This window comes from Prionailurus bengalensis, chromosome A3 (assembly GCF_016509475.1).
Source record: "Prionailurus bengalensis isolate Pbe53 chromosome A3, Fcat_Pben_1.1_paternal_pri, whole genome shotgun sequence".
Taxonomy (NCBI): Eukaryota; Metazoa; Chordata; class Mammalia; order Carnivora; family Felidae; genus Prionailurus; species Prionailurus bengalensis.
The window spans coordinates 12,893,872-12,908,500 of NC_057354.1; the positions used below are offsets into that span (position 1 = coordinate 12,893,872).

At 57.2% G+C, this 14,629-nt stretch overlaps 1 protein-coding gene across 1 annotated transcript in view; it reads left to right on the forward strand.

The window, feature by feature from the left end:
* Positions 1–14,629, forward strand: part of PREX1 (phosphatidylinositol-3,4,5-trisphosphate dependent Rac exchange factor 1) — a 184,040-nt gene that overhangs the window by 128,250 nt on the left and 41,161 nt on the right. Inside the window, exons 11-14 of the mRNA XM_043553726.1 lie at positions 3,251–3,351; positions 4,642–4,745; positions 4,943–4,992; positions 6,568–6,643. Of these exons, the coding sequence (XP_043409661.1) occupies positions 3,251–3,351; positions 4,642–4,745; positions 4,943–4,992; positions 6,568–6,643 (331 nt within the window). The remainder of the gene's footprint in view (positions 1–3,250; positions 3,352–4,641; positions 4,746–4,942; positions 4,993–6,567; positions 6,644–14,629) is intronic.

A 14,629-nucleotide genomic window follows, 5' to 3' on the forward strand; every position in this document is an offset into this window, starting at 1 on the left:
CTGACAATGTGGGGATTACCTTCTGGTGGGGGAGACGGCCGGTAACAGTACGACTCCAGACAAGGATAAGTGCTAAAGACGAAGCAAAACTGAGAGCCGTGAGGATTGTGTGAGGAACTGCTTGTGGTGAGAAGGAAGGACTTAACACGAAGAGCTGGGGGAGGGCATTTCCAGACAGAGGGAACAGTAAGTGCAAAGGCCCCGAGGTAGGCAGGAGTCTGATCTAAGAAGCAGAAGATGGTGGGTGTGGCTGAAACATAAGTGAAAGGTATAGGAGAGGAGACCAGGAGGACGAGTGGTTCACGTGGGGCCCTGTCATCGTGCAGGCAGAGTTTGGATCTTTTTGTGAGAGCAATGGGGAAGCCCACTGGAGGGTTTGACCAGGAGAATGACATGATCTGATCGCCATGAGCTCTCTTAGCTCTCCACAGTCGTCTTTCTAGGCTCTTATTTCTTCCTCTTTGTTTCTTCATTCCTTCTGCTTATCTGTCCGTGTTGACATCCATCATCCATTCCCTCACCCGTCTGCCTGGTTCTGTCTCCACTTAGCATCTGTCCATTCCCTCATGCTCCCCACTACCTACCTACCCACTGGTCTTTCCAGCTACCTGCTGATTGGTCTGTCAGATCATCCATTCATCTGCTCACTTTCCATCATTTACCTCCCCACTTTTGTGTCCATCTGTCCATCTACCCACCCATTCTCCCTCCCTCTTTCCCATCCATCTATCCATCCATCCACCCATTCTCCCTCCCTCCTTCCCAACCATCCACCCATCTATCCACCTACTCATTCTCTCTCCCTCCTTCCCATCCATCTGTCCACCCACCCATTCTCCCTCCCTCCTTCCCATCCATCCATCCATCCATCCACCCACCCATTCTCCCTCCCTTTTTCCCACCCATCTGTCCATCCATCCATCCACCCACCCATTCTCCCTCCCTCCTTCCCAACCATCCATCCATCTATCCACTCACCCACCTACCCATTCTTCCTCCCTCCTTCCCATCCATCCATCCATCCACCCACCCATTCTCCCTCCCTCTTTCCCATCCATCCATCCATCCATCCACTCACCCACCTACCCATTCTCCCTCCCTCCTTCTCATCCATCTATCCATCCACCCACACATTCTCCCTCCCTCCTTCCCAACCATCTATCCATCCATCCACTCACCCACCTACCCATTCTCCCTCCCTCCTTCCCATCCATCTATCCATCCACCCACCCATTCTCCCTCCCTCCTTCCCAACCATCCATCCATCCATCCACTCACCCACCTACCCATTCTCCCTCCCTCCTTCCCATCCATCCATCCACCCACCCATTCTCCCTCCCTCCTTCCCAACCATCCATCCATCTATCCACTCACCCACCTACCCATTCTTCCTCCCTCCTTCCCATCCATCCATCCATCCACCCACCCATTCTCCCTCCCTCTTTCCCATCCATCCATCCATCCACTCACCCACCTACCCATTCTCCCTCCCTCCTTCTCATCCATCTATCCATCCACCCACCCATTCTCCCTCCCTCCTTCCCAACCATCTATCCATCCATCCACTCACCCACCTACCCATTCTCCCTCCCTCCTTCCCATCCATCTATCCATCCACCCACCCATTCTCCCTCCCTCCTTCCCAACCATCCATCCACTCACCCACCTACCCATTCTCCCTCCCTCCTTCCCATCCATCCATCCATCCACCCACCCATTCTCCCTCCCTCCTTCCCATCCATCCATCCATCCACCCACCCATTCTCCCTCCCTTTTTCCCACCCATCTGTCCATCCATCCATCCATCCATCCATTCTCCCTCCCTCCTTCCCATCCATCCATCCATCCATCCACCCACCCATTCTCCCTCCCTCCTTCCCAACCATCCATCCATCTATCCACTCACCCACCTACCCATTCTTCCTCCCTCCTTCCCAACCATCCATCCATCCATCCACCCACCCATTCTCCCTCCCTCTTTCCCATCCATCCATCCATCCATCCACTCACCCACCTACCCATTCTCCCTCCCTCCTTCCCATCCATCTATCCATCCATCCACTCACCCACCTACCCATTCTCCCTCCCTCCTTCCCATCCATCTATCCATCCACCCACCCATTCTCCCTCCCTCCTTCCCAACCATCCATCCATCCATCCACTCACCCACCTACCCATTCTCCCTCCCTCCTTCCCATCCATCCATCCACCCACCCATTCTCCCTCCCTCTTTCCCATCCATCCATCCATCCATCCACCCACCCATTCTCCCTCCCTCTTTCCCATCCATCCATCCATCTATCCACCCACTCATTCTCTCTCCCTCCTTCCCATCCATCTGTCCATCCATCCATCCATCCATCCACTCGCCCACCTACCCATTCTCCCTCCCTCCTTCCCATCCATCCATCCACCCACCCATTCTCCCTCCCTCCTTCCCAACCATCCATCCATCCATCCATCCATCCATCCATCCATCCACTCACCCACCTACCCATTCTTCCTCCCTCCTTCCCATCCATCCATCCATCCATCCATCCACCCACCTATTCTCCCTCCCTCCTTTCCATCCATCCATGCATCCACCTACCCATTCTCCCTCCCTCCTTCCCATCCACCCACCCATTCTCCCTCCCTCCTTCCCATCCATCCTCCATCCATCCATCCATCCATCCACTCACCCACCTACCCATTCTCCCTCCCTCCTTCTCATCCATCCATCCATCCATCCACCCACCCATTCTCCCTCCCTCCTTCCCATCCATCCATCTTTCCTCCCTTCCTCCCTCCCTTCCTCCTTCCCTCCCTCCTTGTCTCCTTCCCACCCATCCATCCACCCATCTATCTTCCTTCCTCCCTCCCATCCGTCCATCCATCCATCCATCCATCCATCCACCTTCTTCCTTCCCTTTTGTCCATCTGTCCATCCATCTATCCATCCACCCACCCACCCATCCCACTTTCCTCCCTCCCTCCTGCCCATCCATTCATCCATCCTTCCCCCCACTCACCCAGTGCACCCGAGTCAGGGCCTGGGGTCTGGTCACACCCACCACTCTGCCATTGGTCCTTGGGAGAAGCTCAAGGCCTCAGCACAACCCCCTGAGCTGTAGGCTCCCGGGCTTTGCTTTCCTGTGGGACGTTCTGGGTATCATTCCTGGGAGTGGGTGGGGCCAGGCCCGTTCAGCGCTGGTTCCCGTGTTCCCAAGACTAGGGAAGTTCTCTCAACTGCTGCTTATATTCCCGGCAGTGAGTTTGTGGCCTGGCTTCTGGAAATTGGTGAAATCAGCAAGACGGAAGAAGGAGTCAACTTGGGCCAGGCCCTGTTGGAGAATGGTATAATCCACCATGGTGAGTGGGGGCTGGGGCCTGGCGGGCCCAGGGGTGGGCATAGGTCAGTGCTGTGCTTCCCCTAACTCAGCGGCTACTGCTACACTTCTGTGCAATCGCCCTGTTTCCTGGGCGCATTGTAGCCTCAGAACATAGATGTCCTTACAGATCTGCCCACGGGGCAGGAAGCCTTGCACTTACCTAGGACACCAGCAAAGCAGAGACACTTTGAAAAATTAAGGGCGGGGGAGAATTATCTGTTTGTCCCTTCAAAACAGGCCAAGAGCCGTTTATGCTTTAGTCATTCAGCAAGTATTTATTGAGTGCCTGTCATGTGCCGGGCACTGTCCACATAGCAGCGAACAGGACAGATGAAAACTCTCGTCTTCATGGGCTGGCATTCTAGTCAGAGGGGGAAGTGTGCGTGTATAGATGGCGATCAGTGCCGGGTTGGGGGAGAGAGGTAAGGGGGTGGTGTTCCGTTCTCAATAGGGGTTTGGAAGGTCTCTCTGCGAAGGTGCCCTGGGAGAGCGCGGGGCCGGGTGGCGTCGGGGTTCTAGGCCGGGGGAGCAGCCAGTGCTGAGTCCCGGGCAGAAGGGCAAGCAGTGTGTGCAGGGAGCTGCAAGGTGGCCAGGACTGCCACGGAGTGGCGTGGACAGCGTTAGGAGATGTGGTTGGCGGGCACGACCGGGGGTGGTGTTTAGGGGGTGGGGCCCAGGACCCCATGAGGCTTTGGCTTTTCCTCGGAGCGAGGCGGGGAGCTGCCGAGTTCTGAGCAGAGCAGGACCCTCCTGTCCGCTGTGTGCCTGGAACGGCGGCAGGGCGCCCAGCGAGGGGCCGTGATGCTCAGACGGGAGATGACAGTGGCTTGGACCAGGGTGGAGTGAGGAGTCAGACTGTTCATGCTTTGAAGGAAGAGCCCCCAAGAGTGGGGAGTGGCAGAAGCATCAAGGGTGACCTGAGGCCATTGCATAGGCCTGACTGTGGTCTCGCACCCTGGCACCCTCTGTCCCAATGCCTGCTTTGGCGACCTACACCCAGGAGGTGCTGGGCCAGATGGTCCCAACACAGGCTGGATCTAGGGCATTTCGGGACCTCTCAGGAGACCCGTGGCTGCCCTGGCCCCGGGCGGCAGGGTCGGCCAGCAGGGCCCCAAACGTAGCAAGGGAACCTGGTTTTCAAGGAAGAGTGAGGGCAGGGGCTCAGTGAAATTGATGTGGCACAGAGCCTTGCCGAGTGAGGGAGGCGGTGGCGTCGGGTGATGAGGGTGGGCCCTGGGTCCGACCTCACTGGCCCTTTGGGTCCCTCCAGTCTCTGACAAGCACCAGTTCAAGAACGAGCAGGTGATGTACCGCTTCCGCTATGATGACGGCACCTACAAGGCCCGGAGTGAACTGGAGGACATCATGTCCAAGGTAGGGACTCTGCCCCACCCCATGACCCCGACCCCACGGTCACTGCCGAGCAGGCGTGGGCCCCAGTGGCTTGTGCTTTCCCCCCTCCCCCACCTGCCTGCTCTGTCCTGGGAGCCATCTCTCCGAGTAGCCTGGGTTTGGAGGCCCCTGCGGGATGTGGCCTGATCCCAGACCCCCCCCCCCCTTTTCTCTTTCAGGGTGTGAGGCTTTACTGCCGCCTTCACAGCCTCTACGCCCCCGTGATCAAGTAAGTTACTCTCTCCAAACCCCAGTGGCACGTCTGCCTCTTCTCGGCTCCGTGCCCTTGGGCTGGTAACTTAACCTCTCTGAGCGTCAGTCTCCTTCTCCATCAAATGGGGCTAATAATTGCATCTACTCTATACATTCGTCCTTAGGGTTAAGTGAGTCAATCTGTGGGAGACGCTGCAGGGTGGTGGCGAAGGGTGTCAGTTCTGGAGTGAGTTTGAATCTCAGCTGCTAGTTTTCAGTTGTGTGACTTTGGGCGGAGGTCCTTAACCTTTCGGTGCCTCAACTTTCTCCTCTGTGGAATGGGGATAATAATAGATTCGCCTCAGCCTTTGCACTTGCTGTTCCCTCTGCCTGGAATGCTCTTCCCTTACCTATTTGCATATTGAGTCCCTCACTTCCTTCAAAGGTGTCCAAATCGGAGGGGCCTTCCCTGCCCACCTTTCTAAAGCATCTCTGGCATGCACTGTCCTCCTGACTTCACGTTGGTTTTCTTCTTGAAACTCGTTAGTAGTTGACATATTATGTTATTTATTTTATCAGTTTGCTTTCTTCCCCACTGGATTGTAAATTCACCAAGGGCAGGGAGTTTGCTCACCGCTGTGTCCCCAGACCCTTGACCAGCGCCTAGAGCGGTGCTGTCCTGTAGCCCTTTCCACAAAGATAGCCGCGCTCTAGGTCTGCGCTGTCCAGTACTGTGGCCGTGAGTCCCATGTGGCTTTCAAACCCTTTAGGTGGAGGAATATAATTTTAAGTTTGATTTAATATGCATTGGTTGACAAGTGGCTGCATATTGGAGAATGCAGGTCAGGGGCAAAGTAACACTCTGTAAATGTGCGTCAAGTGAATATTGAAAGGTAATTAACCTCTTTGGCCTCTGATTTTGCCCTCTGTGAAATGGGCATAAGAGCGGCTCACACCCCTTGAGTTGCTACAAGGATTAAACTTGAATGGTGGCTGCACATAGTGAGGGCCGTATAAGTGACAGCGATTGGTTATTTTCTTTATTGTGAGGCTTATGGTTATGGATGAAGGGACAGAGAGGGTGACCTAGCTCTTCCCCAGCTGCAGATTCCTCTGCCCCCTGTCCTGACGGCTCTTGTCTACTCTTAGAGGAGCAGAGAAGATCCAGCATTTGCTGGCCTCTTTGGGGGTCAGGCCCTGGGAACCGCTTGCCTCTGTAGACCTGCCCCTGCCTCCTTGGCCCAGCCTCGGCCAGCACAAGCCCCCCCTCCGTCCATCAGCCCCCAGAGGAGGAAGTGGAGGGGCCAGCACTTACTGTGCGGGTGGCCTGCTGGGCTCCCCAGTTCCTAAAAGTCCGAGAGAAACTCCCCAGCCAGACTCTTACCGGCCTCAGCATGGCTGGCCACATGAGCTCTGGTCTGCTGGCTTTGAAGTCAGAAGTCACCGGTCTGACTGCAAGCTTAGTGCAGCCCTTGGTTCCAGGACTCGGCAGGAATTTAGATGCCACGCAGGTCAGAGCATTTGCTTTGGGAGAGAACCGGGCAGCCTGATGCCCACCTCTGTGCCTGCCGCCCTGCCCCCATCTGCTCACATGCCCTTCCTCCCCCCGCAGAGACCGCGATTACCACCTGAAGACGTACAAGTCGGTGCTGCCGGGGAGCAAGCTGGTCGACTGGCTGCTGGCTCAGGTGAGAGGCCCCCCGGCCTGTGCGAGCAGCCTTCTCGCTCTGCCCGGGACTGGGGGCCTGACCGGGATATGGGCCTCTCAGGCTTTGGGGCTTTTTTTTTTTTTTTTTTAAACAAATTTCCAATATTTTTCACTCTTGATAAAAATCCACGTAACGCTTACGATCTTAACCGTGTTTTGGTGCACGACGCGTGACGTGAAGTCCACTGACCTCGCTGCACCGTCACCCCTTCCCCCTCCTGAGCTCTTTTCATCCTGAAGAACTGAAACTCTGTCCCCCGGTAAACAGCAGTGCCCCACTCCCCGCAGCCCCCGGCAGGCACACTTCTGCTTTCTCTGGGAGGTGGCACCTCGTGCCCCGTGTGGTTGGCATCACACAGCCTTCCACCTCCCGCCGCTGACGTATCGCACTGTGCGTAACGCCCTCGGGCTCGCCGCCTCGGCATCCCCTTCCTTCGCAAGGGCCGAACAATATTCCATTCTGCTGTCCGGGACCGTCCCGGGTGAGCTGGGGCAGGCTGGTCTCCTGCTGAAGCACCAAATCGGAGCCTCCATGTGGAACCTGCCGAGTTGCTCCTTTGACACAAGTTCCCAGGGGGGCGGGGGCTGGGCAGAGGCTTGGAGAATCCACACAGCAGCGTCACTCAACTTCCCAGAGGTGTTGGCCCCACCGAGCTGCCACAGACACTTCCTTCTGCCCGCCTCCTGTCCCTTCTGGCTCCTGCAGGGACAGGGGCGCTCCCTCTGGGCCAGGCCCTGGCCGGGCTGTGTGCACTTTCCCCTTGGGTCTTCCAGCCCATGTACAGACGGGGGAACCAGGCCCCGGGGAGGCCAAGCACTTGGTTCACGGTCGCGGCAGAGCTGGGACTGGGATGCGCCTGCCTGACCCGCTTGTCGGACCTCGGTCCTGCGAACTTTTTGGGGAGCTCGCGGGAATGTTCACTTGGGATCTGTGGAGACAGAACGCATTGGCTCCAAAGACGAGGAGACAAGTGTGAAATCAAAACGGATAAATGTTTAAACGCGTACAGAGCGCAGCTCTCTGTCAGCCTCCCTAATTGTTAAATTTAGCATTCGGAAAAACCTCATTGCATTTGGAAATAATGTGCTGGCGGGATTTTCTCATGTCACACAATCCCTGATGATTGCCTGGAGATCGTAGCCAGTCTGTAAAGTAAATGTTTCTTGGCCCCGAATAACCTCAAAAGCGAGTTTAGGAAAAACCCTTGAAAAAATGTTTTCAGGCCAGAACGGCATATTTAATGTAGGAGGTGGGTGCATTTTAATATGTTCGCCGTGCTGTGGGACTCTAAGACCCGGGAGGTCGTGAAACAGCCCTGGATCTGAATTCGGTTTTGCACATCTGGAGAGGGCAGAGCACCTCACCCTTGTGTCACACTCCCCTCCCTCGGGACCCCGCGAAACCAGCACGTGCTTCGGTTAGAGCCAGACGGACCTGGGGAAGATGCCAGCTCGGCGTCTGCCTCGCCGAGTGATCTTGGACGAGGCTCTTCGCCTCTCTGTGCCTCACTCTCCACACCTGTAAAGTGAGGCAAAAAACAGTACCTTCCGCGTCAGATAATTTTGAGGATTCAGTGAGTTAATCATGTCAAGCGCTTAGAATGGCCCCTGGCCCAGAGTTAACTGCTCAGTAAATGTGACTCTTACTATCACTGCTCGTCTCCTGCACAGGGGATTCAAGGAGGCTCCAAATTACATGCTGTGTGGAAGGCTGAGGAAATTGCGGAGGGATTTGGGGGCGCAGGAACGATAAGATCAGGAAACAGCCAGCGAGGAGGGGAGGGGGATGGGCAGGTCCGTGGGGCCCCCACCAGGGCGGTTTCTTCTGTGGTTTAGGCCCTTTGCTTGCAGACCCGCCTGGGTTCGGGTTCTCTGAAACAGCCGCTTCTCACCGCCTTGTCCGCTGCTGGGCCCTCCTGTTTCCCGAGCTCCACGGGGGGCCCACGGCTGAGTGTTAGTTTCCAAGCATGATGTGGACATTGCTTTGAGCGGCGGAGCCCAGGCCCGGGTTGGGAGGGAGGTGGGTCACCGAGATGGTGACAGGTCAGCGGGCCTGAGAAATGTTTGGAGACGGGCGCACAGGACGCACTGATGAGGGGTAGGATGAGGAGCAGGGATGCGTCCTGGGGCTCCGGCGCGTCGGTGGCCGGAAACACCATGTGCAGTGATGAGAATCAGGCAGAGGAACCCCTGCGTGCCTGGGGAGACGGAGCGTTCTCTGGAGCGGGAAGGCGCCGCCTTTGGGGTGCCCACAGGACTTCCCAGCGGGGGCAGGTGGATGAAGGGGCCGAACTGGCATGCCAGGCGCTCAGCTGGCCTCTGCACTGCAGTTACTCTGTTCCTTGTCCGCTTTGGCAGGATTTAAAATGAGAAGTCAGGAGAGGGCGTAGAGAAATTCAACGAGAGTGCTCATTAGTTCATCTCTTTTCTCTTTTGAGCACCTACTGGGTACCAGGCACCGGTTTGGGTTCTGGGGACACAGCAGCGATAGACAAAAGTCGCTGGCCTCATGGGTCTCAAATTCTGGTGAGGGCTAGGGCAGACACTTGATCAATAAAATGAGAATGAAATACGTCTGTGTTAGCTGGGGCCTGGGGGGTAGAGTGTGTGGGGCCGTGGTGGGGGGCATTTACCCTTCACAGGGGTGGGGGCAGTACAGTTTTCATGGTGGACCTAGAAGGCTGTGTTGAGTAGGGACACTTGAACAGAGACCTGAGGGGGGTGGGGAACAAGCCAGGGGGACGCCTGGGGGTGGAGCCTTCTGGGGGGACAGCAGCTCGGAGGCTCCAAGCGGGGTGAGCTTGGTGTGTCTGAGGGCGGTGGGGGGCGTGAACGGAAGGCACGGGGGGTGCCGGGGAGGGCTCTGGGAGGGTTCCCACCACTTCGGGCTCTGAGCACAGAAGGGACAGCACTGACTTTGGCGGGGGTAAGATCCCTCTGTGGAGCATGGGCCCTGTGAGGGGGCCGAGGCCAGCAGAAGGGAGCCTGGGGAGAAGGCGGCTTCAGGACTCTAGGCGGGGGACAGGGTGGCTGAGAGCTGGGTGGCCGCGGGGAAGGTAAGAGACATCAGATTCTAGAGTATTTGGAAGTAGGCCTAAGAGAGTTTGCCGATGGGTGGATGGGGTGTGGGAGGCGAGAGACAGGAGTCTCCCAGACCCCCAGGTCCTAGGCCGAGCAGGGGAGGCTCAGGACGGCATCCCAGAGCACTCTGGCCTGGAGAAGGACCAGCTTGGCATCAGGCACGGGGAGGTGGTGCTCACGGCCGGTGCTGTCAGAGAGGTCCTGGCCCAAGGTGCCCTGGAGTAGCCTGAGTCATTGCTAGTTGGTCCTGGGGACCTCCCTGCCCCCAACCAGCGTCTTGTTGGACGTGGAGGCAGGAGAAGGATGGAGGAATGAGGGTCTCAGTTGACCGTAAACGTGTCTGTCCACTTCAGCAGACCTCCTGTGGCTTGGCCTGGTCTGGGGACACAGAGCTGACGCAGGAGGCCCACTGAAAGGCAGCGGGCATGTGGCCCCGGGAAAGGGGCAGGAGGGCATGTGTGTGGGTGGCCATGGGGGAGAGGTTGGTGATAAGGATGTGACCTTGAGGACTAGTTACCGCGAGCCTTGATTCCAAGAGTTATTCCTACCTTGTACCTTTGCAGGAAATTCAAGGAGGAAACCCGTAATTGTGTAGCTCAGGAGGGTAATTTTGCTTTGAACACATCTTCATTTCGAACTTTTAGATCATTCTGCTCCTTGAAACGAAATGTTCATGGCAACCCATTGGATCAGCCAGAAATGCTTTTGGCTGCATATAATAGGAACTCTGATGTAGATAGTAAACACCTTTTCCTCTCACAGAATGAGGCGTCCCGGGTTCACGGTCCTAGAGCTCGAAATGCCATTTGCACTCAGGCTCCTCCTGTCTTTCTGTTTTCCTGTCTTCTTGCCAGTTGCCCCCTAATCCTACGATGGCTGCCACAGCTCCAGGCATCACATCTGTGTAGACCTGCAGCCAAAGGCAGGCGGCAGGAGCAGTTGGGGAGAGGGTTCTCACTCTGTTTGAGAACACTTCCCCCAGTCCCCAGCTCTCCCCAGTCGTCTTCCTCTTAGGTCTCTTTGGCCAGATGGGACCTATGTGTATCCCTAAACCATTCCCTGGGGAGGAGGACAGGGATTGGTGAGAATGGCTTAGAATTCCTCAGAATTCATTCTTTGGGGCTGGGACAGGGGCCCCCTACCCACTGCTGGGACAAGTCGGTTCTTTGAAGTCTGAAGGTAAGGGGGTTATTAGCCCTTCAGTAGACAAGCTGGGCCCTGTGTCCGTTCCGATCATCTCTGGGCATTATCTCATTTAATCCTCAGAACAGCCTGAGAAAACAGTTACTATTCCCATTTTACTGATGAGGAAACTGAGGCTTAAGCTATGTAACTTGCCTCAGGACACACAGAAGTGTATCACTCTTATAGAATTGTGTGTGTGTGGGGGGGCTGTTATGATGCCTTGATAATAGATAATAGGTAATAATGAAAATAATGGTAGGAATAGGCTTCTGTATTGATTATAGTGTATACTGGGCAGTCCGTGCAGGGAGCACCGCCCAGAGGTGGCAGAGGCCTTGGAAAACCGAGGGCAAATCTGAGAATTAAAAAATGCCAGTGACGAAGTGAAGCTTCCCATGGTCACGGCCAGGGCCACGTAGGGAGGTAAACCTGGGAAAGCAGGTCCAGATCTCGTATTCTGCACCTCTCTGCTGCTTGGTTTTCGGTCCCTGCTGCCTGGGCTCGAGGATGCCCCGGGCTGCGGCCGTCAGGTGGAGGGAAGGGGGTCAGTGGGCTAGGGCAGAAGGGCCAGGAGCCAGGTGCAGGAGGGCAGCACCTGAGGGTGGCTTGGCAGAAATGTTCGATGGAGCGCCCGCCACACTCACCCCCACAATCAGGCAGATGGTGAGTGCTGATGGTGTAGGGTTTTCAGCAGGGAGGGGAAAGGGGCCAGGCCGGTGGCTCGAGGTACCGGCAGAGGGGCAAAAAAGCATAGACGGGGACGTGACAGGAGCCCCTGGCCACAACCCTGGGCAACTACTAACTTGTCCTCTTAGAGCCTCAGTTTTCTTATCTGTAACGTGACGGCGGGGGGAGGGTCCAGCTCTGAGAAGATTACTTTCTCATGGTGGAACCTAGGGCAAGTACAAGCCCGGCCATGCCTCAATCTCTTCATCTGTTAAATGGGATTCATGACAAGAGTGATTGCCTCTGGGTTGACAGTCAAGATGGAGTGAGACCGTGCAGTGCCTGGCACGCTGTGGGTCAGTGAGAAGCATCCTCGGGCATTGTCATGGGGTTTCACGGTTCACGGGCAAGGAGCCTTCCGAAGCCCTGTGTGAGTTGCGCCCAGCGTCCCTTCTCCAGGCCCTGCTCTGCCCCCTTCATCCCAGGTGGCTCTCCGATGGGAGATCACTGAGCAAGAATAGCTAACGTTTATCAACTGCCTCCTGCATGCCAGGTGTTGGGCCCTGAGTGTCACATGAAGCATCTCATTTAATTCTCATAAGAACTCTGTGGGGTGCGGACACTATTGTTTCCCCCCATTTTAGAGATACAGAAACTGAGGCAGGTGGAGGGGAGTTCAGGATCAGTCTCCATGTCTTTCCTTTCCTTTCCTCCCCTCCCCTCCCCTCCCCTCCCCCCCCCCCCCCCCCCTCCCCTCCCCTTTGATAGAGATTGCTTGTGGCCCACTAAGTGCTAGGTGCTGTGGGGGAGATGGGCAACCCTGACGAGCACTGTTGCTGTCACGTGTAGCTGACGTTCTAGTGAGAGACAGACCTTAAACCACGTTCACTTATTTGGAGAAGCCCAAGGACAGGGGACAGTGGGTGCTGACTCTCCCCGAGAGCAGTGCCCTGAAGGGATGTTTGTTTCACACGGTGACAGGTGCAGCACAGGTGTGCTACAAGGTCATGAGCGTGTAATAGGATGAATATTTGTTGAGAGGATGGGTGGTGGAGGGTGGGGAACTACTTTAGGGGGTCCTCTGAGGAACAGGAGGACCACTCTGAGGAGATGACTCGGGCGCTGAGACCTAAAAAGCCGGGGCAGGGCATGCCGGGGGGCGGATGGAGCCAGTGCAAAGGCCCTGGGGTGGGGGCATGTGTAGTTTGTGAAGGACTGGCAGGGAGGCCAGTGTCGCTGGAGCCCCAGCACGGGGGCTAGTGGGCAGGTGGGGGAGACGAGGGCGGCATGGCGGTGCAGCAGCCCAGGCCTGTGTGTGCCCGTGCCTTCCTCTGGGAGGGGAGAAAGCGGCGACTTGAGGTTTTCCCACAGCTTGGCGGCATGTGGGGTAAGGGGCTTTCTTTTCAGGTGTCCGGGGGGGGGGTGGCATCAGAATCCTGCTGTTGTTCTAGCTTTAGGAACCTCCCTGTGCGTCACCCCAGGGCCCCATGGGAAGGGGGCAGGGATGGGCTGGGAGCCCAGATTGTGAGCGCTTCAGAAAGCCAGGTGGGCTCCAGACGCCTGCCGGGGCCGCCCAGGCTGCAGATCTGGGCCTGCTTGCCACCTGGGTCCCGGCTGGGCCTCCCCTGCTGGCCCCTCACAGCCAGGGGGGTGGCTGCTCCGGATACAGCCTCCCTCGGGGATGCCCACCTCCCTTGGCCGGGCTCTGTGCACACAGCCCTCCCAGCCACAGGCCTGCAGTCCCCACAGGAGAGATTTCTCTTCCTCCAGCCGGTCCAGGGCAGCCCGTGCACTGAAACACGGAGGCCAGTGCCTCCCCCGGGCCCTGGGCTCTGAGTCTGAGCCACAGCCTCTGGCACTCATTTCTCCTTGGGCTGGGAGACTCCCTCGCCGGCCCCTCGGCTGCTGGCGGAGGGCGTAGGGGACTGTGGAGGCGAGCGTCTCTCGAAACAGCTTCTTACTTTAGAAGTCGTTGAAGTGAGAGGTGGTCGGGTCCTGTGGCCATCTGAACGTAGTTGAAGCTCACTGACCTGGCTACAGGCCTCTGCGTGATTTGGCTCCTGCTGACAGCACCTCTCTTCAATCACTGAACATTTATCGAGCGCCTCCTGTATGCCAGGCCTTACTTCCCTGAGCACTTAGGATTCGGCAGCGAACGCAACATCTCTTTGCCCTGATGCAGCTGACCTCACGCACCCCCTCCCTGTTGGCCAGGCTGCCTTTTGTGCTACAAGCTTCATCCCGCCTCTGGACCTTCGTCCGTGCTGTTTTCTCTGCCCGTCACCCAACCGCTTGCCCCTTCCCTTGTCCCCACGGGCCACACAACTCACGATTCGCCTGACGAACCGGGATTGTTTGCTTTGCGAGAACCAGAAACAGATTCTGGCGAACTCAAGGACGGGGCCGGGGCGGGGGGAGAGGGGCCCCTTAGAAGGTTAAGGAGCATCCACAAAGTCCGGGGGAGACCTGGGAGCCGGCCTTAGAAAGAACTGACACCCGGAAGTGCCCGGCTTCTAGGGAGCAGGAGCGGCGGGCACCGTCTTCGGGGCACAGCTCTTGGGAAGCCTCCACGCCAGCTGTTCCCTCTCCTTGGGCTCCTCCGCCTACGGGTCACGTTCCTGGGGCCGGTGGGAGCATCACTCTAGCTTTGCACAGACGCTGTGTCCTCGACCTGCCCTGGGTCGGCGGGGGTGGTGGTGGGGGGGGGGGGGGTGCAAGACCTCGTGGGGCTGTCCCAGCAAGACGATGTTCCACATGGGAGAGTCGGCCCCAGAGGTGGTGCCCAGGAGGCCACGGTCTGTTCCTGCTTATTTGGGCTTGGACGTCCCCTCCTTGGGAAAGCCCTGAGATGAGCCAGACTTGGGCTGTGCCAGTCAGGAGCGTTTTCATTTGCAAGAACAGACAACCCAGCCGGACGGTGGCCCGAGCAGATAACCGCGACACGGGAGGGATGGTGCTGCTTTCCCTTTTTTCAGGGAGGGAGGTATTTTCCAGAATCCCCTGGTGTCTCCCTGGCTGCAGCTGGTTCAGTTAG